This window comes from Crocuta crocuta, unplaced genomic scaffold (genome assembly GCF_008692635.1).
Source record: "Crocuta crocuta isolate KB4526 unplaced genomic scaffold, BGI_CrCroc_1.0 scaffold140, whole genome shotgun sequence".
Taxonomy (NCBI): Eukaryota; Metazoa; Chordata; class Mammalia; order Carnivora; family Hyaenidae; genus Crocuta; species Crocuta crocuta.
Genome location: NW_027527775.1, coordinates 8,184,262 through 8,210,719, shown reverse-complemented (window position 1 = coordinate 8,210,719; position 26,458 = coordinate 8,184,262). Strand labels below are relative to the sequence as shown.

Below are 26,458 nucleotides of genomic sequence, written 5' to 3'. Positions count from 1 at the left end.
ATGAGCAGGGGAGAGGCAGAAAGAGAGGAGAGAAGGAGAATCCAAAGCAGACTCCACACTGCCAGTGCAGTCTGATGCGGAGCTCGAACTTACAAACTGTGAGATCATGACCTGAGATGAAGTCAGATGCGTAAGTGAGTGNGGCGGGGTTTTTTTTTAATGTTTCATACTGGATGATGTCTTAATCATTCTATCCATGGCAACCACTACCAGTAAACACGTATGTATCTCCCAGGACTCTTAGCACAGTGACCTATACGCTGTAAGTACTGGGTGCTGGTTGAATGGGTGAAAGGAACACAAAGAAGCCTGAAATACCAGAAATTACCAGCCAAATATTAGTTACTTTCATTATTTGGTGACATACAATCAGATCAACGGTAGGCACCATACATGCATGCAAAGGTATATACTCCTGTTTAGGAATGAGCACAGTAATGCTCAACTCTATGGCCTTATTACAAGGAGGAGATGACCGCAGACCATTTATTTTGGAAGGGGATAAGGCAGACAAGAAAGGGGAATGGCACAAAGGGGACGAAAAAGAACTCTGAAGAGGGTTGAGTACTGGAATATTCTGAGATGTATTCAATTATTTTTTATTCACTGTATAAAGGCATCCCTATGAAAATCAATATTGAAAAACAAGAGACCACGACCACCTGTAAACTTAAAGTTACAGGTAAACAATTATTTGGTTAATTGCTAATAAAACATAAACAGAAAATACTGTAAAGGGAGATTAAAGAACTACAAATCTAAGCTTGTAAACGTAGGAAAAAAGAATTCTAGAAAGGGAATAATCTGTTTGAAAAATTTAGTTGCATTTCTCTGCAGTTCAAAATAAGGAACCGTAGAATGTTCTGTCTAGTCATAATGGGTAGGAGATTGAAGAATAACTTCTATCTATGTCCCTATGTTTCTAAAGTGGTCATCATTTGAATGTGTATGTAAGTGTATAAAAGTGGAATTTTAGAACAAAACATTACAAAAAAATATTGTCTTTGGTTTTTTTTGGGAAAAAACAACTGGAAATTTCTAGAGTAGCCAAGCTCCACTTTGATTTACATGTAAAATAACAACATAAATTACTTAAAACCTTATTGGTACTTCACTATTTTCAGAATTCTACAGGTTAGAAAAACAAATGTCTGTGGGAAATAAAAACATTAACCACTTATTTATTACCTAATTAGATAATCACCAAGTGACAGTATTAGAATTAAAGGCTATTGAAAAGTTACATTGTCATTGTATAACCCCACGTATTGCATTAAAGAGGAACGCTGTAGTTTAAAACCCCCGCATATATCCAAGGCAAATTCTACACCTACCAGTTAACGTATAAAGAATATTTCTTTTCTAAAACCATTATGGAATTGACATTTCCATGTCAAGTTTTAAATGGACAAATCAGGGCTTTTTAAATTTACAAACCAGGAATCATAGTAAAAACAGAGACCAGCACGGATTCAGTGAAGCATTAATACAGTCATTTAGAAACCCGTTAAAAATAAGTTTGATTCAGTATTGTGCTCTAAAATGCAAATTTAAGAAATAAAACTTTATATACCTAACTTACTATATATGTAAAGTTCCTTTACCCTTTTGTTAATATGCAATCTGATTTCCTAATTGTAGATAAACACAGGACAATGGCCTGAAAAAATATGAAATACATAAGACAGACTTGTAATTTCACAGCTAGATTTCCTTACACATTTTCTTGACACCAACTAAAGGATCTTACCCCAATCTCCATTAGCCAGAATATTTGCCACTTTGTGTGCCACTGTGCCATTGTAGCTGGCACATTTAATAAGGACTACTCTGTGCTATAAATAAGGGTAATACATAAATATGAACATAATTCAATTTTAATTATGAAAATTTATTTGCATTCTGCATACTCATGCACAACTGTGACTTATTTTTTTATGTTATATGCATAGCACCAAAACCTAATAAATGTTTACATCTAATTTTATTTTTCTATCTAATTGGAGCAAATTAATAATCTAAAAAAGTATAGGAGCCCATTCTGGAGAATTGCTGCATTACTTACATGGTATGAATCCTACAGCAAAATAATAATTTGTGAAACATGTTTTTAAAATGTAGTTTTCCTTCAGGATATAATAAACAAAAATAAATTAGTAAAATAATACTAGTAGTAACATATAATAATAGAAAATATAAAACCCCCTATTTACACACTTGTGAATTCATTTTCTAAATGGAAAAGAGCACAGATGATTTTTCGCTCAGAGGATAAAATCATGTCTATTAAGGAGCATAGTCATCTCCTAAGATTCTGGCTACCTGCACGGTACCACGCTTGGTCCAGTGCAAAATTCAAAGAGCTAATGGACGAACAGAGGAGCAAACGCGGTGGTAAATGCCACAGAATAATACAGAAAAGGAGCCAGAGGAATTTGGGTAAGGAATCCACTGGTTCCAGCTAAAGGAATGAGGGAAGTGTATTCTCCTTTGGGCAGAAAGGAAAATAAAGGAGCTTATATAGTTAGGCAGGGGGTGAGGCAGGGAGAAGAGGTAATTTGTTAATTACCAGTGTTTGTGCTCCTTAATTCTTATGACTTCCTGAGCTACAGCTACAAATGGGACTGGTGAGGTACGAGGGTGATGATGGGAGGCAGGGGTGGGAACAGACTCCTGCTGGAGTCCTCTCACAGCAAGTCTGTAATATTAAAATGACTACGGAAAACGGAGTAGGCGGGGCTCCAGACGAGTTCTAGCTAAAGACACAGCCACACTTACCATAGTGAGAAGGCCCTCTTCTGCACAGTGATAAAAGTCACTTTATTTACTGAGAGGATCCAAACAAAATCTGGAGCTCAAAGTAGCTCAAGAATGTTAAAATCCCCAAAGCAACTTCAAAATTGAAGGAAAAAAAGGAGCAGTTATCATTTAAAAACATCTCCCAAAAGTCATTAAAAATACTGAGTAAATCTCTGCTACTTTATAGCTTGATATATGCATAATTTAACCTTCCATTAAAGTAGAAGTCTGTCCCTAAACTATCCAGAGAAACTGGACGCTCAGTAGGCCACGTGAAATAATATACAAACCACCTATAATAACAAATAACATACATTCGGAGGGGAGGGCTCATTCAGTTCCTTGCCACTGTGACACCAGTTTCACTGGAAGGGAACACTGTGTGGAGGACTATAAAGACACGGTATCTACGGGGTGTACCCTCCAGTCTGATATTTTCCACAGCACATTTTCACTATAAAATAATTTCAAAGAAATGAATTCTTTAAATACTAGACACAAATGATGTTCTCAATATTTACAGTGTAACTTCAGAAATATTTTACACTTTTAAAATACAAAAGCTATCCTTAAATATGAAAATATGAGCTGTCATTTTTAAACAAGGCTTTACAATACAGAGTGCTTTGTTTTTCGATATCTATTAGAGAAATCACTGCAAAACTTTGCAGTCAATTACCAAAGGCTGTGAAGGGTTACATTTCAGCCTATATTCAGCAAGAATACAGAGCATGTAATAAAGATGCCAGCTATACATTTTATATATACCTTACGTTTGTAACAACTGTAAATTAGTGCAGACTATTTCTCTCCTTTTTAATCTATTCTCTTTCAATATACCATGATAAAAACATAGCCAGTAGAAAAATAAGAAACAAAAGAGCAGCAGATATGCTGTTGCATATCTAAAAACTGTTAGCATTTTCTCAGCTTTAAATGAAAAAAGTGTTGGTATCTAGCAAACAAATCATCCTCTGCCAAACAGGAAATCAAAAATGCAAATATCCTAACAAAGACAGGTAAAATGGGACATAAACAAATATTTCCAATTTCTATGATCATACATAGAAAATAATACATGTTGCTATAATTTTAATCACCGACAAAGCTGCAGTTCTATTTAACAAACAACTTTCAGTGTCTGACATTTAAGAGAAAAGGCTTAAAACCATGCTTCACCAGCTCTATGAATATCTCACAACTGCCAATAACAAGATACGCAGCGTTTCATTTTATGGTGAAAAGATGCCAGGAAAAATAGTTAAATGTACATATATGCCAACTTCAAAATTTTCAGTATAAAGCAAGAAGAAATTGTTGAACGGGGATATTAAATAACTTACCTTTCGCCCATCACTTGCGTGGCAATTCACATTTAGAGGAGTCAGTAAAGCCATTAGTTTTTCTTCATTACCACTCCTGCAAAAAGGTAGTAAGTCAATTCCTATGATATTAGGGAGTTTTTATGAATATTTATGGACATTTTTCGGAAGGAAAATAATATGGGTTTGTTTTGATTTCTTATATACGGCTCTCAATGAATCTCTTTTGGTATGATGAATTAAATTAACATATTCCTAATTAATTCCTGTTAATCATCAATCAGTGGTACATCTCTGATAATATAGCTTTCTACATTTTTATTTATTTATCTGCATCAAGTCACCTTCTTAATTACAAACTTTATTTTGATAAGTGACCTAAAACACTGGGCTTAAAAATACATACAAAATGATGAAAAAAGCCAATTAATTAAATTATAAATGACCAAGAACAAAAGAAAATGGATGAGAATTTTAACATTTACTTTATACTCCCCAGTCAAGCTTTGCTAGAGAAATATTCAGAGAATAATGAAGAGATAGGTTTTTAAATACTCCCAAGAAGATCTTCCGAAAAGCTGGGCAACTAAGGTGTGCAGGTACCTTGAGAAATGTTCCAAATAAAATTAACCTTATAATCTTCACCATGCTGCACAACTCTATCATTTAATAAACTAGTCATGTAAAATAAAGTATACGGAGATTGAGTATAAGGTCTTATCCGCATTATCGCGCAAAATTCAAGCGAGACAATAACATGTTATAATTTTTATAGTCCTCCACCTGCCCTCCCCCTTTTCTCCCTTACATGCATTATACTCACTTAAAATGAATGGAATCACTTACCTAGCAGCTTCTAGGAGTTCGTCTTTCTTGTATTCACCTAGATGATTGCAAAATATCATGCTGTTAGCATTTGGCAGAAGACAGATTAAGAAATGCAGTAGGCAGCAAATAGAGAATTAAATAGAGAAGAACAGAAAAAGAGAGTCCACACCCCGCTGGGTGATGGAGCCGTGACGTTAGCCAGCTTGTGAAGGCAGCATCACCAGTGCCTTGGAGACGGGCAGCAAATTGACGCAGCTTCTTGTCCAATCCTCAGATGAAATAGCTTTCTTCAGACAACCAATGAATGCTAAATCTCGTGTCCAGAAACACATTCCCTCTGATAACAGCATGCCAGCTGAAGACAATGTCCCCTCCCCCCTTTCCTATTCAGGCTGTCACAGTATACTTGTGAAGCATAATACATTCTGAGACAAAAGCAAAATAATGTGGCTCTTTAAAGGTACAAATTACTAGCCTTCAAAAAAAGCCTCAGTTTTATTTGTAATGGCATGGAAAGTTTTTTCAAAAAAAATTAATTACCGTTGCTGAGCATTATAGCAGTAGAAAAAAATACATGAGCATCATGAAGCTTTTGCCTCAATAGGGTAGGTCCGTAGACTAGAAATACGTGAACTCCGTACCAAATGCTATGAACCTCTTGGAGGCAGTGCTCCAAACACCAAAACAGTGAATATGTTGTTAAATGACAAAAATATTCTAACATGCTGCAGCCTTCAGACTTTATACAAATTCAATGCCAAATTTTAATAAACAAGAAACCCTTAAAATTATTTTTTAAAGGAGGCTGGGGTCTCTGAGAATAAGCAGAGAGCCAACTATTGAGATGTGGATAATTTTGCTCCCTTCTATTTTTTAAAATATCAGACTGAAAATAGGTATATCATTTCAAATCTTTGATACACATTTCTTAGAGTATTCAAGATCTAACAAATAAGCTTCTTTTGCAAGCTCAGTTGAAGGACAAGGAATTTTAATAATACAGTGTTTGTTCATTCAATAAATAAAAAGAAGAGCCAGGACTATGATTCAGCTATAATGTGCTGACTCAGTTTGCTGTATCATTAGAGAAATAATTATACAAAATGTCTAAGCAAATAATTACATGAAAGCAAATATTCAGCATACATAAGAGAAAAAAATTTCATTCAGATTAAATGAAAATGTTATATTCTGTTAAGAAATAAGTTTAAAGTATTGTAAACATCATATCATTTATAAATATGGATTTCTTTGCATTTTGTTTCTGTTTTCTTACAGAATGAAGAATATTGATGCAAATACTCTTAACACACCTAAGGACAACCAAGTACACGCTTAAATTCTCTAACCCATCATGGCAAATATTCTTTTAGTTTAAACTTTGTCTTGCTTCTCATATTAAGATACATTAAAATCTAGAAACTGTAAACAGTTGTTTTCAAATAAGGAAAAACGCAGTAAATATCTATTCTCTCCTAAGGGAATTTTATATACCACTGAAGTCCCAGGTTCAACAATATACATGGATAAGTTAGAATGTATCATTCATCATCACAGAGTTGGTCTTTCCAATTTCCCATATGTTGTATTCCACATTCTTTAAATGACTGACAGTTTTAAGATTTATATTACTATACCTCTCAGCCAATAAGGTTTTGTCTTCCCAAAGCCAAAGACCTACCTTTATTACACATTTTAGGTGGCAACATAGAAGTGAGTGAGTCAATTTAAAAAGCTCCTTGTGAGGAAAACGACATAACCCATACTCTCAGATGCCTCAAGGATCAGGAGCAAAGTAAGTCAAATTATGAGATTATCTACAGAAGTCATCCAGTCAGTCAACAAAACATTTATTTGAAAGCCCTATATGCCAGATTCAAAACCACAACACATTACTATCATCTCTGAACTCAAGGAATATTAGTTTCTTAAGTGAGCCAGACAAGCAGAAGATTCTGGTAGAGTATGAAAACAATCTTGTGAAAGCCATAAACAGCTTAAAGGCTAGTCTGAGATTAATAAGAGGCAGGGTAACTGTGGTTCAAGGAAGGTTTACTGGAAGAGGGGAAATGTATGCAGAGTTTTGAAGGAAGAGCAAGTAATACTCAGGTTAAAAAAAAAGGGGGGTGGGGGTAAAGGAGAAGCAAGCAACCAAAGTAAACAACAACAACAACGGAAACAGTAGCTCTGAAAGCCTGAAACCACACTCACACTCACACTCACACTGCAGGGGAAAGGAGAGGAAAGGAACAGATCACGAATGGCTAAGAAGTTTGAACTTTATTTCCAAAACAATAAAGAAATATTGAACTATCTTAACAAGAGGGGTACAAAGTACATTTAAAGACCTGTATATTGTGTAATAATATAAAATATCTCTAGACTCTACTTCTGTGAACTGTTGTTGGGGAGAAAAGTGGCCCAAGAGATAGGGGGTGGGGAGAGACAATGAATTCTGACACAGTTTATATTTTGGAGTAAGTGTAAATTCCCTGATTAACAGTCACAACACATGAAAATTGGGAACTGAAGTAGCTACTACTGAAATCTGAGTCATAGTGAAACAAGACTCTGATAGGCTAGATAATAAAAGTGCAAGGTATTTAGGATTTTCAAAGTTCAAATCAGTCTACCTACATAGCTTCTCATCAAGTACTGTTTATTAATGTTTTCTCCAAAAGGCACATTTTTACAAAAATGTTATTCCTGCATGGATAAGATGATAATAAACTAAAGCTTTCTAAAGGAACCATATAAGTGCACCGGACAGAGTCAGGCACAGGTATTACAAATGACTTTCTACTTTTACCTTTGGAGACTCTAGTACTTTAATCAGCTTTTCTGCAATACATTCCAACATCCACTATCTGGTGCCCAAGGACCATAATCCATAAACAGCTGAAGCTATTTTTCAAATGCCACATCTCAGGAACAATGAACAGTGAATTTAGAATCCCTTGTACTTTCTGACAACAAATCTGAGCTACTTACTAAACAGCCAAACCACTAGTTCGGTTTCATTTTAGCTAAGAATCTGAAAACATTCTGGCTGGGACTATGGTGCTCTATGGAGCATTTATATTCTTTAATAACATCCAGATAAAGGCGAGCAATAGATCAGCCAGAAGGGAAACTAGGCAATTAGAGTCAAGATAATAGCAGGCAGGAATGTTGAAAATAGATAGCTTAAAATATTTTTCTTTGATTAGAATAAAATAAGTGGGATTAAAAAAATAAGCAAGCCACAAAGTTTACTTTTCAAAGTCTGAACTGCTTTCTTTTTTAGTAAACTAATGCCAAGATATATGTAAAATTAAATACACACACAGGAGGTGTGAGTCAATGTGTTACAAAGAAAGAAGGTTTTTAAAAAAAAAGGTTAAAAAAAAGGTTAAAAAATAACAGTTAACACAGGCTAAAAATGAAACTCCCCTTTGCATTTCTCTGAGGGGGTTACGAAAAAAAGTTCTCCTTTCATTTAGTATGAAGGCAAAATTACTTCTTGAATAAAAATGAAGAAAACGTACATCAGTAAACAGGAGTCAAAATTATGGAGTTATCTCATTTCAACATTTAAAAGTGCTTTTGCCTCTTTCTTTAGCAACTGACAGGATCAAAGGAGACTTAGTTTTGTAAAAATGAGTCATTTGGCTTTGCTGAGGGGAAATACTATGGAAAGGTTATGAACACAGGATCACAAATTCTTAAAGCAATGAGGGGCCAAAAAAGGATTATGACTTTTGTCTACTTTGAAGCCATTTGCAATATACACTTATAGTAGAATCTTCTTAGATGCAATGAGGGGAACAGAATTTGAAAGTCACCTTTCTTCTGTCACCTCACCTCCAATTTCAGAATTGTTTTCCTAAGGGATCATCTGCAACATATTCATTTACAGTTAATGAAATTGACACCAAGGCAGTTAAATGAATTGTCTAAGGTTTTTTATTCAACCTATACTATTTACTTAGTTGATTCTATATTTTGGAGACACTCTAACAGAAGCTAAATGAAAATAGCTCTTTCAGAAGAAAGTGGTGATTTGTAGAATTCTGATATTTAATTATAGATATTTCTATTTTGTTGGTAAGATTTTTTTTAAGGAAGAAAAGTTCATCTAAGTATTGAACTAGATATAAACAAAAGGATTATTTGAGACTTTTCCAATTCTTTAGGAAAATGGAAGTGTCCTGCTTTCTGCAAGGCAGCTAAAAATCAATTTTCAAAGAAAAAGAGCCCCAAATACAACCATATTATCCTATATCACAACATTTAAATGATAAAAAACAACAGATTACATGTCAATACAAACCTAAACCGATGTCCTAAAACATTTCAAAAACATAATACAATGTTCAAATATAACAAAGGCCCTACAAAAAAACATGTAATGCAACCAATAAATAACAGTTATTTTCTTTAAAATTTTTTTTAATGTTTATTTTTGAAGGGGAGAGATGGAGTGCGAGCACGGGAGAGACAGAGATAGAGAGAGAGACACAGAATCTGAAGCAGGGTCCAGGCTCTGAGCTGTCAGAACAGAGCTCAATGTGGGGCTTGATCCCACGAGTGGTGAGATCATGGACCTGAGCCGAAGTTGGGTGCTTAGCTGACTAAGCCATCCAGGTGCCCAAATAAATAACAGAATTGTTAATGCTTAGTTTCTTTATAGGGGGTCATATCACCTTGCTTAGCCCCAGCAACAACTAAGATACATGTCCCATTCATGGGCACTTTGCAGAGTTTCAAATAATTTATACATGTCTCTGACATTCTGTCCGTTGTATTTGGCAGGTAATAAGACTTTACACTGGGTTTTTGTTATTAAATAAGTATTTAAATTTGGGGCAGAAAAATAAATGTACAGTAACCCCAGCAAAAAGGGCTGTATTACAAGATATATACACTCTCTAAAACTGGTTATTAATAGGGGCGCCTGGGTGGCTCAGTCAGTTGAGTGTCCATCTTCGGCTCAGGTCATGATCTCATGGTTCATGGGTTCGAGCCCCGCGTCGGGCTCTGTGCTGACAGCTAGCTCAGAGCCTGGAGCCTGTTTCAGATTCTGTGTCTCCCTCTCTCTCTGACCCTCCCCTGCTCATGCTGTCTCTCTCTCTCTCTCTCTCAGAAATAAATAAAAAACTTAAAAAAATTAAAACTGGATATTAAAAGCAAGAAAGGTGTTCTAACAGCACATTATTAACCGATGAGAAATTCTCCAAAGTATGCCTGTACTTTAAAAGAAAAGAACTTTTAGGTTATGCTGCAGAGGAAAAGATCTTTTGAGACATCAGAAAGAAGACAAGAAGGGAGAGCTGAGACAAGACTGGTAGACGTGGGACATTGATTCTTTATTACCATCATAATATCTGTTCCCCGAAAAAAGTGGTTTAGAAAAGTAAAATCCATATTTGATCCAAAACAGTTAGGCCAATAGTTTTATATTTTTTGTTCTATACCAGTGGTCCTTTTCCCATAGTCATCAATCAACAATTTCTTCTTTGCAAACCCCAAATCCAAAAGGCTCCGAAACCTCATCTGGCAGCAAAACTTAACCTACTCAGCATACACAGCTATCATATGTTTCATTGCAAAAATATTAATGTTTGTCTACAAGGTACAGCACAAGACTCTACTGGGATGATTTATAGGATATAGGAGATAGATGTACAGTGTCTTCTTTTATTCTCATACTGGAGTATAATTTACATAAAGTAAAATCCATCCCTTTTAGATGTACAATTCTATGAACTGTGACAAACTTACATGGCCATAGCCACTACCTCTGGATACAGAACATTTCCATTACCCAGGAAGTCTCCTCGGGCCCCTCTATAATCAGTCTATCACAACCCACTTCCCTGGTAACTGCTGAGCTGATTTCTGTCCCTACAGTTTTACTTATTTTTTTTTTGAACGTCATACAAATGGAAGAATATGTCAACTTTTGAATATGGATTCTTATACTTAGTACAAATGCTTATTCATGTCATTGGACAGGTTAATATTTGTTCTTTTTGAGTGTGAAGCAGTATTCCCTTATATGAATGCACCTGAATTTGCGTACTTACTAGCTAATAGAGATCCGGGTTGTTGCCAGCTTTTTGGTAGATTATGAATACAGTTACTATAAAAATTCAGATGTTGCAAGGATCTATTCTTCATTTCCTTGGGCAAATATTAGGAGTAGAGGTGCTACATATAATAAATATACATTTAAACTTTATAAGAAACTGCCAAATCATGACTTTTTTAAAAATTTGAAGAATTCTTAATTCTGGAATATAGATGTTATTACCTGTAGAAAGGAATAAGAGGGGCGCCTGGGTGACTCAGTCGGTTGAGCCGCCGACTCTTGATTTTGGCCCTGGTCATGATCCCAGGGTCATGGGATCAAGCTCTGCATGGGACTCAGCCCTGAATGTAGAGCCTGCTTAAGGTTCTCTCTCCCTCTCCTCTCCCTTGTTCACATTGTTCTCTTAAATAACTAAGTAAATAAATAAGAAGGAAAGAAAGGAATAAGAACAAAACAGAAGAAGTTTACTAATGAGAAACAAGACAATACTGCCAAAACCTCACAGCTAGAAATCCCAACCCTGCCCCAACAGGGGCAATTCACCTAAACTGAACAAATTTGCATACGTTTTTAGTTCTTGACTTCTTACTTGTGCTTTTGTATTTCTTTTAATTTTTAAAAAAATGTTCATTTATTTTGAGAGAGAGAGCGTGTGAGTAGGGGAAGGGCAGGAAGAGACAGGGAGAGACAGAACCCCAAGCAGGCTTCACACTCAGCACAGAGTCCTGCATGGGGCTTGATCTCAAGACCATGAGCTCATGACCTGGGCCGATTTAGTAAGAGTGGGATGCTCAAACAAGTGAGCCACGGAAGCACTGTCGTATTTTTTTTTAAACAGGGAGAAAATACAAATTTGATCTCTTCATTCAAGAAACTGGTACACAGTACCTGCAACACCAGAGCTATGAGAATATACACACAAGGCATATTTTGCTGTATAGGAACCAGGAAAAGAAAATTACTTTCCTGCAGTCCTTACACTTATCAGGATGCTTGGTCCCTCAGTGCATCGACCCACTCAGGGCCTGGAGTTTGAAGAGACACCTACTTGGGAACTGTCCAATCTCTGCTTCTTATAATGAGGAACTAAAGAAGCAAAGGCAATGTAGAAGGGCAAAGTGACTACCTTTTGAATAGCATAAGAACTGGTTTGTCTTTATTGTAATTATTGTGTATGGCTGTGTTTATATTCTTTGCATACTGTATTTTGTCCTTGGTTTTACAAAAGATGTAGTAGCCTTGTTTGCCATTCTGGCCTTCTCAAGAAGCACCAATTGTGGTTTATTTCAACTGCAAATGCTTAATGTATTTTTTTCTATTTTCCCCTAAGTATCACTAAATCTCTTTTTGAGTGTTGAGTTAATTAACTTTAGTGAAGTTTGATTGATGGTACTGTCCTAGGCATAGTCTTTCTCATTCAAACTCTTGCTCTTTTTTTTTTTTAAATCCGTGATTCATTTATTAGTTCTCCTTTGAATGACATCCTTCCTTCCTTCATTTAAAATATATGTTCTCGATAGCTACAATATGGCAATGATAATACAGCTACCACTTCCTTATTGTATGCTTAACCTGGATGGGTAGGAGAAAAAGTGTTAGAACTAGAGCTAGCACACCAGGCGTGGCACCAACCTACAGAGTATCCTACGCATTCAGTGAGCTGCGGTGCAGAACTGTGTTGATGGATGTGTATGTCTATCACCCATGTGAACACTATCTGTCACGTGTGCTGAGGAAAAGTGGTGGAGGACCACTCTTCGGAGATAACGGAGCTAAGCACTATGTTTTTAAAGCTTTTAGATATTTACCAATGTGACTGAGAGAGCTACTGTGTGCATCTGGGTATGTCTGTGTAAACAGAAGATTCAGATCAGGGAAATGGACGGTTTCTAACCTTTGTTGGATCATGGACCATCCTAAGGAATTAAAGAAAGAGTAGCTTTAGACCCCCTCCCTAGGGAGAAAATACCTTGCACATTGACCATAAACTCAAATCTTTGTCTTAGAGTTTTTACAGGCTTTTTGGATTCATAAAGACACAACAGGTTAAGAACCTCTGGTTTGTGCTCGTTGCTTCTAAATATAATCTTAAAACAGGTTTGGTAGTTTAAACAGTTTGATGTCCTTATTTTATACATGATTCATATAAGACCCCAAATTTTAAAACGATGTAGTGACAAAACTAGTACTATAATCTCTGCCCTGTGACAGCATGGAGGGGGCAAGACAGTGGAGCAGCATGGATGCTTTCCTCTTCTGATGGTATTTTTTTTTAATTTTTAAAAATGTTTTATTTATTTCTGAGAGACAGAGAGAGAGAGAGAGAGCGCGTGAGCAGGGGAGGGTCATAGAGAGAGGGAGACACGGAATCTGGAGCAGGCTCCAGGCTCTGAGCTGTCAGCACAGAGCCTGACGCAGGGCTCGAACCCACAAAGCATGAGATCATGACTCGAGCTGAAGTCGGACAATTAACCGACTGAGCCTCCCAGGTGCCCCCTAACAGTATTTTTTATACGAATGATGTGGAGTGATTTCATGAAGTCAAGTCATATACAAGCTTGGCCACATATTTGTGGGCAGGGTTTTAAACATGTGAAATGACAGAAGGTTGGATAATTATCTACCTGAGCAAAGAAGTTTGAAAATTCAAGGTATATTTGGGGAAAAGTGACCGATGTCCAATATGTTAAAAACGCATAAAGAACACTGAATAATACTTCAAAAAAATAAATTTGGTCTCAATTTTAAAGGATCTTGAATGTTAGGTTGCAGAACTGAACATTATTCTGTAAGGCATAGGAAGAGGGGAGTTATTCTTTGCCTTTTTTGAGCACAAGAGTAAGCAAATTAAAGCTGAACTTAACCTGGTAACTCAATGAGTTATGACCTGGAGACACTGGAGATTAGTTCCAGGGCCATTGCCAGAGGACGGTGGAGAAAAAAGAACATGGATGACAGCAACAAGAACGGAAAGAATGTCAAGGAGAGAAAAGGCACTGAGTGGATCATGATGCGGCAGCTTGTAATCTGATGTGTTAGCTTTATGGTATGACCAGGAGTATCATGTTGCACAACTATAATTTGTAAAATTGAAAATATTTGTATCTTGATCTTAGATTAACACTTTGTCCAATAATCTTTCTGAACATAATCATAGAAGCACTTTGATGTTTCAGTTTGTACTTAATGAGTATATTACTATAGAGTCAGACTTCATATACTGAGAAATGTATATTAAATTAGAATAACCTATTTAAATAATACAGTTTATTTAATTATTTAGTTGGCAAAATTGAGTAGCCTTTCATTCTTATACAGCCCACTTCAAAACACATATTGAGGGTTCACAGTTCAGCTAGGAGGCACTTCAAACATATTAAAGATAATGTTCTCCAGGAAAAGTAATTTTGAAAAATATTATACCTGAAAGACTATGAAGAGAGCTACTGAGATATAATGCCTGGGAAGTCAATTTGGCCTTTTCCTGAGCATAATATTAACTTCAAAAAAATTTTTTAATGTTTCTATTTATTTTTGAGGGAGAGAGAGAAAGAGAGCGAGAGAGAGAGAGAGAGCATAAGCGAGGGAGGAGCAGAGAGAGAGAGGGGGAGACACAGAATCTGAAGCAGGCTCCAGGCTCTGAGCTGTCAGCAGACCCCACGTGGGGCTCGAACTCACAGACCATGAGATCATAACCTAAGCTGAAGTTGGATGCTTAACTGACTGAGCCACCTAGGTGCCCCAGCTTCAAAAATTTCTAATACAGTTGAACATTTACTTGATTAATTTACCTAACCATTTTATTATAAAGTGAATCCCCTGGGCTATTGTACTACTATGGTTACTTTTGGCTGCAACTATTCTCTTGTATTTTTATCTACTTTCCTTATTTTGTTCAGCGAGAAGGAGACATAAGAAGATGTTTACTGTAATTTCAGAAAAATATGGAAAAAAGACTTTAAAGTTGAGAAAATAAAAAGGACATATTTGCATTGGGGGGAAATTATTTTGTAGTATTTTGCTTTGGGAAATAGTTTCATGTCTGACTAAATGAAAGTCAGAAAAATGTTTTTTATTTGAAGTAGCAAATAGGAGAATTAAGATATTCAACTCAGATAATCTTAAAATTCTCTTATTGGAATACATTCTTCTATGCACAGTTGGCATGTCAACTGTACATTTTCATTTTCTTATCTAAAATATATTAAACCCCATCCCGTAGTATCAGTTTTATTGTCTACTTCCTTCTTATTTTAAATACCTAGCAGTACAGGGCAGCAACATTTCTAACGGAAATATGTCTAAGACAATCTGATATTAATAACAATAAAGTGTGAGTCAAAATTCCTTGTCTTTTTGTCTTTTCCTTGCTGATATAAATTTGTCTGCCTAGTTATTACATCTTAGAGGGCAGAAGTTAGGTTTATGTAATTTTCAGTGCTTGGTATCTTTTTTGGAACATAGTCCTTCAGAAATTCTTTGTTCCTCTTATTTTTTAGAAAGTGGAGATTAACCTGTGATACTCATCACTTGATGCACACAATATTGCCAGGAGGTTCAGACACTGATGGTAACATTAGTTTGCTTTTCCAATGCTAAGTTTTGGGTTTGCATCATCCATAACTTTATTATAGAATTTGCCAGTGAGAAATGTTTATCACCATTTCTAAACACAGATGACCAAAGACAAAGATTGTGAGTACTACATACTAAAGTTTCTTGAATGATGAGATCAAATTTATATACAGGTTCAAAAAATTTTTCTTGAAATAATGACTTTAATATAAACACAATAGTTGACATCAAATTTTAAACATTTCCAAAGAAACAAACTGTTTTTGAGTATTTTGGGATTTCTACTCTTTGATGGGCTTATTTTCCTTGCGTGAATTTGTCACCTACTCTGATGTAAAAATCGTCACTCTGCCCTATTAGAAAGCTGCTGCCATAAAAATTAACTCTCTTGGAACACTCAAAGACTACATCACGCCAGATAGCCAAGTTTTCAATATAACTGCTAATTTAGCAGTTTATTTCCTCTGCTCTTGATGGCATCTCTTTGTGAAATATATTACACAATTATATGCATTTAAAAATGGGTTATTCCNAAAAAAAAAAAAAAAATGGGTTATTCCAAACATAACTTAACCTTTCTTGACAAATCAGGACCAATTATTATGAACCGCAGTCAGACTGTGCAATAATGCCACCATGTTCTCTGGGGCTACTGAGATGTACAGGAACAGTGTGCCTGTCCAATATGATCGCTATACACTTCGTTATTTTTAAAGTATAATTTATTTTTCTCTTTTTCTTTGGCCTAATGAAGCTCCTTAATTTAGAGTGTCTAAAAATGCTGTCTACTGCAAATATAATTCAAGGCGTGTGTAATTTAAAATTCTCTAGTAACCATGTTTTTTAAAAAGTGAACAGAAGATACTAATTTTAATAATACATTTTATATCACCCAATATATCTAAAATATTATCATTTCACCATGTGACACTAGACCCATTGCTCTGTTCAACAGGTAACTGTGGCCAGTAGCTACTGTTCTGGACAGTTAATATCTAAAACCATCATGAGCTGGAGGATTACAAAAGTCAGTAAACACTGTCACTAAGGTAGGAGCAAATTCTAAGTTAAGAATGGTTCTCCTAACTTCCGATTCAGAGTATGACTTCTGGACATTTATTTGGCCAGGGTGGAGTGATGGGCGGGAGAAGAAGAAAGGGAAGGGGAGTGAGTAAAACATACAAAGTACTGAACACTATTGACCAGATAATGCAGAAATGAGGCTTTTCTTGGTAGGTAAATAGGGCTTTTAAAGATGTATGCAACAGTGCAGAGAATTCACAGGACTGAAGAATCCTTCCCACATGCTAGAGGGTCCAGAGAGGGAGGCTGGCCATGGTTAACATGGACTCACAGAGGCAGCACAGGCTTTTTACTAGGCTACCTCATTCCAATGCATATGCCAAAATGTGTCTGAGAGCATGCTCAGACTATGTGTCAAACATACCACTAACCGCTTTTAATGGGTCTTGTAGAGAGGAACGACCTTACCAAAAGAAATATAGATCATTTCTCGTGACACTCAAGTCCTGGGCAAGGGACCAAAGGACTTGATAAATTCATTATTTCTTATTGAAACTTAAAAAAAAAAGAAAAGAAAAGAAAACAACTTTGAAAAAAACAAGGAACAGCTGGCTATCCAGATAACATGGAAGAATAAAATCTGGTCTTGAGGGACTTGAGCTTTAGGACACAAAATGATGATAACTGGTAGCGAGCACTGCAAGAATAACATGAATAACAAGGATAAACAGTGTCCTGCTATTAGAACAAATTAAAAAAATAGTCGACTGCTCAAATATGTAAGAAATACTTAAACTGACTTAAGACTAGCCAAGATTAAACTACTCTGAAGCTCATTTGACAGGAAGCTCAATGAATTAAGTGACAAATTTACAAAAAAGCAAATGGAAACTTCCATTGTATCGGCAGAATAAAATAAGGTAGGAGTGGGTGCCATTCAGCCTACATTATAAAAACGGAGATGATAGAGGCGGTGATTATAGTGACAGGAAGTGTCCTCTATTACTGTTAGAATTTCAGAGGAGGTTCTTCAAAAGACAAATGCAAAGCCATACACAGTGTAACTTCAAAAAGAAGTTACTGCATTGTGCTTAATAAATGGGTGAAATATTACTAACCATTTAGGCTATTCAACAATGGACTAATTATGTCAGAGAGCTCATAGGGATACGGTGTAGAAATGTCACCTAGGATTAGCTGAGCTCTAAATCTCAGGTACCTTCCAGATCCATGATTGTACATGTAATGTTTATGTTACAGTTATCTAGTTGTTAATTATAATACAACTAGACTGAAATTATAGATGTATGCATTCTGTACTGTCTGTTCTTCATTAGTCTCGAAGTTGAGTTCATATATAAAATTATAGATCTTATTGACTATCCTTGAATGAACTCATTTAATCCTCAAATAATGTTTGGTTCTATTATTTCCATCTTTACAGATGGAGAAACTGAAAAATAGAAGCTTCCAGAGCTAACTGTATTAGGTTCCCTTTTACTGTAATAAATTACTAGAAACTTAATGGTTTAAAATACAGATCTATTGTCTTAGGATTCTGGAGGCCAGAAATTTGAAATGGATGAGCGAGGCTGCATTCTTTCTGGAGGCTCTAAAAAAGAATCCATTTCCTTGCTTTTTCTAGCTTCTAAAGCATGCCCACATTCCTTGGCTTGTGGCCCTGCATCACTACAACCTCTATTTGCATGCCACATCTCTTTCTCTAACCGGCTTTCTTTCCTACCAACCCAGATAATTTAAAATAATCTCCCATCAGAGGATCCTTAACTTAATGACACCGAAAAAGTCCTTTTTACCCCATTAAGGTAACATTCGCAGGTTCTGAGTATCAGTATGTGGACATCTCTGGGAGGCCATCGTTGTGCCTACTATAGCTAGTAGAGAGCAGATGGAGGATTTTTAACCACAATGAACACTGCTTCTCAAATACTGTTCCTTTGTAAGTGGAAAGTACATTATATCTTATAAGGTATCCCCTACCAGCTGCTAGGAATAAAATATCTTCTTCAATATGACTTCAGTTTAACACCTAGAATTATAGACTATAAAGCAAGAAATAAAATTCTACCTGGCATAACCTTCTTTTGGAGCATAAAAAATATATTTTCTATTTAAAAATATATATATGGTGAATGTCTAAAGAAAATGGCTACTCTACTTTTGGTTAAGTTTGCAATGATATTAAAAACAATCTTTATCAATAAAACCATGTTTATATATTTTGAAAGGAAGATTTTGGCGAAATTCTGAGGAACTTCATTCATACCTCCTTCCAATTGCAAAGGTATTAACATTTCATTTTTCTTGTAAATGCATGGATGTTATATATGGAATATTCTATCTTTAGTTAATTAGTACTAGGTTAGGAAAAAACTAGAGGAAAACATAAATCCAAACAGAAAAGCACAAAAGACCTGTTATTTTTGTCTGCCCAAGTGCCTGCTACATCTTTCCTCTGATACATGCTTTTTCCCTTGTTGTGAGGCGTTTCCCTCCTTTACTGTGACTGTGTGGTTGTAGCGGGGTTCCCAATCACAGAGCCCTGCTCCACCCCTGGTCAGTCATCGGACTCCAGCCACAGACCCATGACTGATGCAGGTACAGATATTTGACTCAGAGTTCTTCCTTGAGAGGGTTCACTATACAACTGGGAAAAAGCCCCCTTTTTACATTAGAAACATAAGAAAAGCTATAGAGCTGTGGGCCCAGAGCTGTCAACGGCCATGTTCTTTGACATCTGAAGACTCTAAGAAAACAAGAAAATGAAACAGACAGAGAGGCAGGCGACAAAACAACAGAGAAGCGGAGGAGAAAGAACAGGAATGAGGGGAAGGAAGCAGGGAAGAGGGCAGAGTGCTCAGAGCGCGGGGCCTGAGGAGGTAGATCGATGGGTTAGAGAAACAGTGACAGTCAGATACCCGATGCAGTCTGAGTCTCCGGATCCAGCAGACCTTGATGTCAAATATATCTCTGCCTTTGTGTAGTTAAGACCCTTAAACAAACTTTGTCACTTAAATAATAGTAATTTGATTCATGAGTGTTTACAATGTGCTTTGTTCTCTTCCCTGAAACTTCCTCCCACCGCACCTTTAAAAAGCAACAGGCAAATTCAAACCAATCTGCAGCAGCTGAAGCCTCCAACCTACTTTTTAAAAATACGGCTTTAGATTCCAAATAATTTAACTCTACTATGATTTAATTAATTTATTTGCTTAATATTGTTTTTAAAAGGTTTACATTTATTTTTATATAATTCACAACGCCCTTTAAAACGTACATAAGTACCTGACTCAGAAATAATCTAGAAAAGGAGATATAGATATATGTGTGTATATATATATCCTTATAAAATATAAAAGGATATATATGTATAGAAAATCTAAATTTTTTTCTTCTTTGACTCAAGAACAAAGTCTTTCTGGTTAAAAACATTTCTTTTGTGTCTGGGATTTTTACAGTAATCTTTGATATTAAGTAAAATGGGTTAATAATGAGTCTCTTCCAGAGCTCCACATGCTTTTTGAGAACAAAAAATAAAAGGAGAAGCTAAAAAGCTCTAATTGAAGTCAGGATGGCATATTACTGCTGTCTTTAATCTTTTTTCTTCCTGTAACTTCAGGACTTTGATCATAAAGAGGGGGGTGCTATACACACTTGTTCACGGGGAGCAGGGCCTGGGCTTGGCCTGGGAGGCACCGCTAAATCACAAAAAAAGCATCACCTTTGGCGCCATTTTGCGCCAGACCTTTGGAATGCTAGGTCTGCTACTGTCTCACCGAGTGAGTGAGACCAAATCATTTAACCTTCCTCTGAGTTTCATGTTTCTTTTTTTTTTTATATTTTTATTTATTTCTAGGAGAGAGAGAGACAGCGTGAGCAGGGGAGGGTCAGAGAGAGAGGGAGTCACAGACTGAAACAGGCTCCAGGCTCTGAGCTGGCTGTCAGCACAGAGCCCGACACGGGGCTCGAACCCACGAACCGCGAGATCATGACCTAAGCGAAAGTCGGACGCTTAACCGACTAAGCCACTCAGGCGCCCCTGAGTTTCATGTTTCTTATAGTAAAATGAGAAAGATAATATTTATCTTATGGGTGGCTCTGAGGGTCAGGGATAAGACAGACAAAACAGCCAACAATGCTTGATTCACAGTAAATCTCCAACACAAAATGATGATGATGATGATGACGACAATGATGAGGCTTTTCAAATTTTAAAACATTTGATTTTACTAATAACTGTTTACTATTTCTTCCTAGAAATCACCAGGAAGCTAGGACCTCTTTTTCATTAACATCAGTGAAAGAATTTTAATTAACTAACATTTAAGGAATTTGAGAAAACAGATTTCTCCCTACCCCACTAAATTTCTCTATAATAAAATAGCTTTTTTTTTTAAATGTTTTATTTATTTCTAGGAGAGAGAGAGAGAGAAAGAGAGACAGCGTGAGCAGGGGAGGATCAGAGAGAGAGGGAGTCACAGACTCTGAAACAGGCTCCAGGCTCTGAGCTGGCAGTCAGCACAGACCCCAACGCGGGGCTCGAACCCACGAACCATGAGATCATGACCTAAGCGAAAGTCAGACGCTTAACCGACTAAGCCACCCAGGCGCCCCTAAAATGGCTTTCATATAATGAAAAGAGAGGGGAGGCATTTTGTCTCTGGCCCTAAAAATCCTACTGGGCCCTTAGAAAGCTGTAATCACAATATAAGAAGAAAGCTATCGAAACTGATGTACCACATAAATAAAATAGTAGGAAAAAAAATGGGGTGGTTTAAATAATTTCTAAGAAAAAGTGAAAGCTATTCAAAGAGGATAATTAGAAACACCAGGCAAATGAAACTTCCCTTCTCCTCCACACCAAAAAACATAGAACCTTATGAAGACTGATGGAAACTTACAAGGAGTAAATCTCTAGTTCCTCAATAGAAAACTTCATTCCACAAGAAAGATGTATTATGTACCGGTAATAAGTTCCTATCCTACAGTCATGTGATATTTCTTAAATCCTAGTGACTTCAAGTATATCCACCTGTCAATAATGATAAGTCTGTGTTTGGTTTTTGGTTCATTTTAACTTTAGATTTACTTTAAATTACATATAATGATTTCATGAAATGCATATCGATTTTGGCAAATTTTATGTAGCTACCACAGAAATGTGCCATTCATATGATGCAGTAAACTTTATGAAACTCGGCTCAAGATTAATACACACTTATATAAGGAGTCAGTATTTTAAAGCATGAGTTTTGAGATAAATTAAAACTAAAAGTAATCTAGGATTAGTACTATGGTAAATACTGAGGAAGTGAAAGTCAGCCTGCTGATAGTGACTGTCCATCAGGACATGGACAAGGCCACATAAAACAAGGCCATCCCATAGCTATGAAAGTGTCTGACAATCTTTTCTAACGAGTTACTATTGCTTTCATAAAGACACCACCAGCCTGGCTTCGGGATCAGTTCTGCTAGTCACTGATTGTGTGCCTGCGTGCGTGTGTTTCAGTGTGTGGGTCCCCAGTACATTAGCTCCGAGTAAACACTAAATAAAGCAGAAATCCGTGATGGGCAGATTGGAGACACCTATTTCTTTTTCCCTTCTTCTTGCTTCTTTGGTAGCAAGACATTCATTAATAACTAAGGAAAATATTTAAAAGGGTATGTTTGAAACTCATGTTAAATAAGCTACTCCCTGTTACCATCTTCAGGAATAGGTTCCAAGGCTGTATAAGCTTTAACTTGAAAAAACTAGCAAACCAGTGCATACACACAGGCAAGCATACTTTTATCCTCATTTGAGACAATAATTTCTTGTGTTCACGTTCTGCATAATGACTGTAATCACTTGATGCCTCCAGTTGGATACAGAAGGAAAGTGCTATCTATGCAGGAGAATCATATTGTTGTTGTTGAGAACAAGATAGAAAAGAATTGTATTTCTTTTGCTTAATTTGTTTATTACATTTGTTTTCATGCCATGCTTTCAGATGACCTAGAAGTAACTGGAGAGTGAAATTGAATATCATTTAGTTTTCGTCTAGGCTGTATTCTTTTGACACTGTTGAGCGAAAGTATGGAAAAACAAAATATTCTAAATGGAAAAATACACAAAAAGATTAGAAAATATTCAGCCTCAAAAGTAGAGAACCACCGGAGTATGGTAAATGGTGAGTTCCTGGCTGTAATAATTTCTCTGGAGAATCAATTGCTCCTTCCTCTATGATCCAAACACTCTGTGTTGTATAAAAAATTATTTGTGTTCCTTGCCTAACCTAAGCTCCTTTAAGTCAGACCGCATATTTTACTTTCATTCTTATATCCCCTAGGAACATTCAATGTACTTTATTAAAACAAGAGGAATATCTATCTCACCTTTCCAGATCTAGAGGGGGTCCATGTTTCTTAAAAAGAATGTCTTATCTAAAGGAAGTACCATTGCAATACTAGTATCTAGGATTAGAACTGAGAATAAAAGTATCACAAGATTGCATGGAAATTCCTAAAAAAAAAAAAAAAATCCAATACTATAGGATTAGGATACAGACTTAGTAATTGCATTATGAATAAAACAGGATAAATATATACTGAATATGATGTGGCAATCTGAAATTGCGGAGTCAGGTGGCTTTTAATTCAGCTAAATATTATTATAGCCATATATAAATATATAAGTGTACTTTCCAGCATTTAAGTGTGGCTTGCTATAGTTTGTTAGCTTTTTAGAATGTATCTCTTACCTCTGAATGAAAGGCAAATAGTTGAGACAGCTATCTGAATTACACTAGGAAGAAAATATTTCAACAGTAATCAATAAACTAATCAAACATAGCTATTTATGTTATGCAAAGAACTTGTTATTTCTTTCTCCAGGAGAATACTGGACTAAGTATAAGCAGTGAGCCTTTTCTAAGAATGAATAAAAATCCGTTTTATGGTCATACCACATTTCTTTATCCATTTATCTTGTGATGGGCACTTCAATTGCTCCCACCTTTTGGGTACTGCAAATAATGCTATTATGAACATGAGTATACACATAGTTTTGAGTCTCTGCTTTCAATTTTTTAAAATAAATACTCAGAAGTTGAATTGCTGGATCATAGTAATTCTGTTCTTATTTTTGAGGAACCTCCATACTGTTTTCTATAGTGCCTGCGTCATTTCACATTCCCACCAACACTGCACAAGGTTCTGACTTCTCCACATCCTGTCTGATATGTGCAGTTTTCTGGGTTTTTTAAAATAGTAACATCCTAATGGGTGTGAAATGGTATCACTCCAGATTTTTTTATATTTCTTTTCAAAACTATGTCTAATGAATATATTTTTCATACAAACTCACTCCCCAAGACTCCATAAATGACTCCAAAGTTAGGGCAAAAAGCAAACTTCTCTGGATAATTTCTCATATTAAATGATGCATAATAAAGCAAATTTTGGTTTTTACTTGATCGGTCTCTTCCTTTCACTGACTTAAAATTAATATAAAATAAATAAAATGTTTGTCTTTTCATACCATTCTGGGAGTATAGCATAATCTTTATGCTAATCTTATGACATAAACTTTATGACAAGAGGATATAAAGATGTATAGTATTTATATACTTGTAGTCAGGTACTTACAATGTCCTCCAAAAGAGGTAAAATAATGAATTTTCTATATTTTGATTTAAATTTACATGAATTTTTATGAGATTATATATGTGCATTTATTTAGTAATATTTTCTTTGCAGGTATAAACCAAGGAAAGAACTAACACATTTCTACTAAGCTACTATTATTCATTTTAAATAGAGAATTAAAGTATCTCCAGAAAAGACCTGAGGAGAAATTAGGGCTAAAAAGAAATGAAAGGAAAAAAATGGGTGGCCAATATTCTAAACCAAAGGGAAATGAATCCTATTTCAAGGACAATATTAAAGGATTTCTTTTTTACATAAAAAAAGTCTGACAAGTTATAGCGAGCTAGTTCATAGCTGGCCATGCTTATGAAGGATGACATTACTCTGGCCCATTTGCCACCATCTCCAAATCATTTGTCCCCAGGCCAAAGAGAATATACAGACACAAACAAAATTTAAACTATACTTGTGGAAATTTTAATGTGACGAAAGCAGGTACCTCTTTCAAATAAATTCATATTTCTAAGTTGTGATTAGGTAATAATAGTCACACATTTTAGGGAACGCTATAATTAACAGCAACTAGAAACCATGCAAATACTGAAAATGATTCTTCCTTTCAAAATTCTCATTCTGTGCTAGCAAAAAATACTATGCATTCATTTTGAGTAAATGTGGTTTAATTGATAGAGGCAGCCATTTCTATAATGGCTTCTGCAAATAATTACATGAGGATGGTGACAAGGATTACCTATAAGTGACTGAGTACAAAATTTTAGCGAGCTATTTTCAGATTCCTGACAGCCTAATGTTTTCTCATCTTGATAACCTTAAAAGATTTAAGGCAAACGCATCTACAATAAGCTTATAAAGAAGTATCTGTAGCTGTTTGGAAGTGTAAACATTTTAAGTCCCAGGGATCCACCGATTTGCCTTGGAGTATAAGAAGACTTGCTGAGGTTATCTGCCAAAGAGCGAAACCAAGAAACGCTTTAAGATTCATCCTCAGCTTTGTGTGAAATGAAGATCTATAATTTTCACGACAGAGGATGAATTGAGAAATGTTCATATCTTACAGAAAACAACTCATGGAGATAGATATATCCTGGGGCAGATGGTGGAATGAACTGTAATTCCAGAGGTTCTTTTAGGAAGGCACATATCATCATAACTGGCCATCAGGTAGTTCTGCGTAAATTATTGTGACTGANACACACACACACACACACACACACACACACACACACACACACCATTCTCAGAGAGATTATTTTATAATGTTATACTCAATGGCACAAAGTTTTTGTGAATAAGTTCCAAAAAGTAATAAGCCCCTGTCGAGGTATTAGGCAAAGGAAACCAGAATTCCACACCCTATACAAAAGTTAACAACTTTTCAAGCATTTTTTGCCTTCAGATGAAATACGGTAAAAATGAGTATAATCTATAAAGGAAAAAGATTTATAACTAAGTCAGATTCATGCTTATTACATGAAAATATATCAATTGCTTATTTTGAAATTTCCTAGAAGGCAGAGACAGTATCCTTATATACTTAACAAACATTAAAATGTCTGACATGTAAGTGGTAACAAACAGGCTGAATTGAAAATATATATACAAAAAGTTAACAAAGCAGTCAACCCCTAAATGTTGGGAGAATAATTTGCATCTTAAGAAATATGTTTAAGGACAGTGTCAGTGCCTTCTAACCAAACAAGACCAGGAACAGCTACAGCTGAGTAAGTTGGTCTGTGATTCATTATAGTGAGGGCGAACAAAGCCATAGGAGACAGTGGGCATTTATTGAGACTTGCAAGGAGGGTCTGAGGAAACGGAGGTCTGTCTTGATAAAAAAAAAATGGGGGCAAGTCTATGAATGGCTAAAAAAGCAGCTGTTACTCTTATCAGCCAGGTGAGGAGGATGCTTGCTGAGTTGTGGGTGCACAGTGACCTTGTTTTTGTCTGTGGCCTGAATGTGTCACAGCACTTCCCATGAATAAAGGTGCTATTTTTCAAAAGGAGCATTTAATTTGATAGTGAAAACATTACTTCTATGCTGAGCCCAAATGTACAAGTGAACGTTTTCTTGGAGGACTCTTCCTATGCCAGATTTAATTCTCAAATCATTGCAATCCATATAACCTAAGACACATTCCTGAATATAAGGGATCTAGTCAGATAGTAATTT

The 26,458-nt window shown here is 35.9% G+C and overlaps 1 protein-coding gene across 1 annotated transcript in view; it reads right to left on the bottom strand.

The window, feature by feature from the left end:
* TNKS (tankyrase) overlaps window positions 1–26,458 on the bottom strand; it is a 207,771-nt gene that overhangs the window by 91,999 nt on the left and 89,314 nt on the right. The window contains exons 4-5 of the mRNA XM_077772826.1: window positions 4,968–5,004; window positions 4,143–4,218 (exon numbers count right to left, since the gene is read on the bottom strand). Coding sequence (XP_077628952.1) covers window positions 4,143–4,218; window positions 4,968–5,004 — 113 coding nt within the window. The remainder of the gene's footprint in view (window positions 1–4,142; window positions 4,219–4,967; window positions 5,005–26,458) is intronic.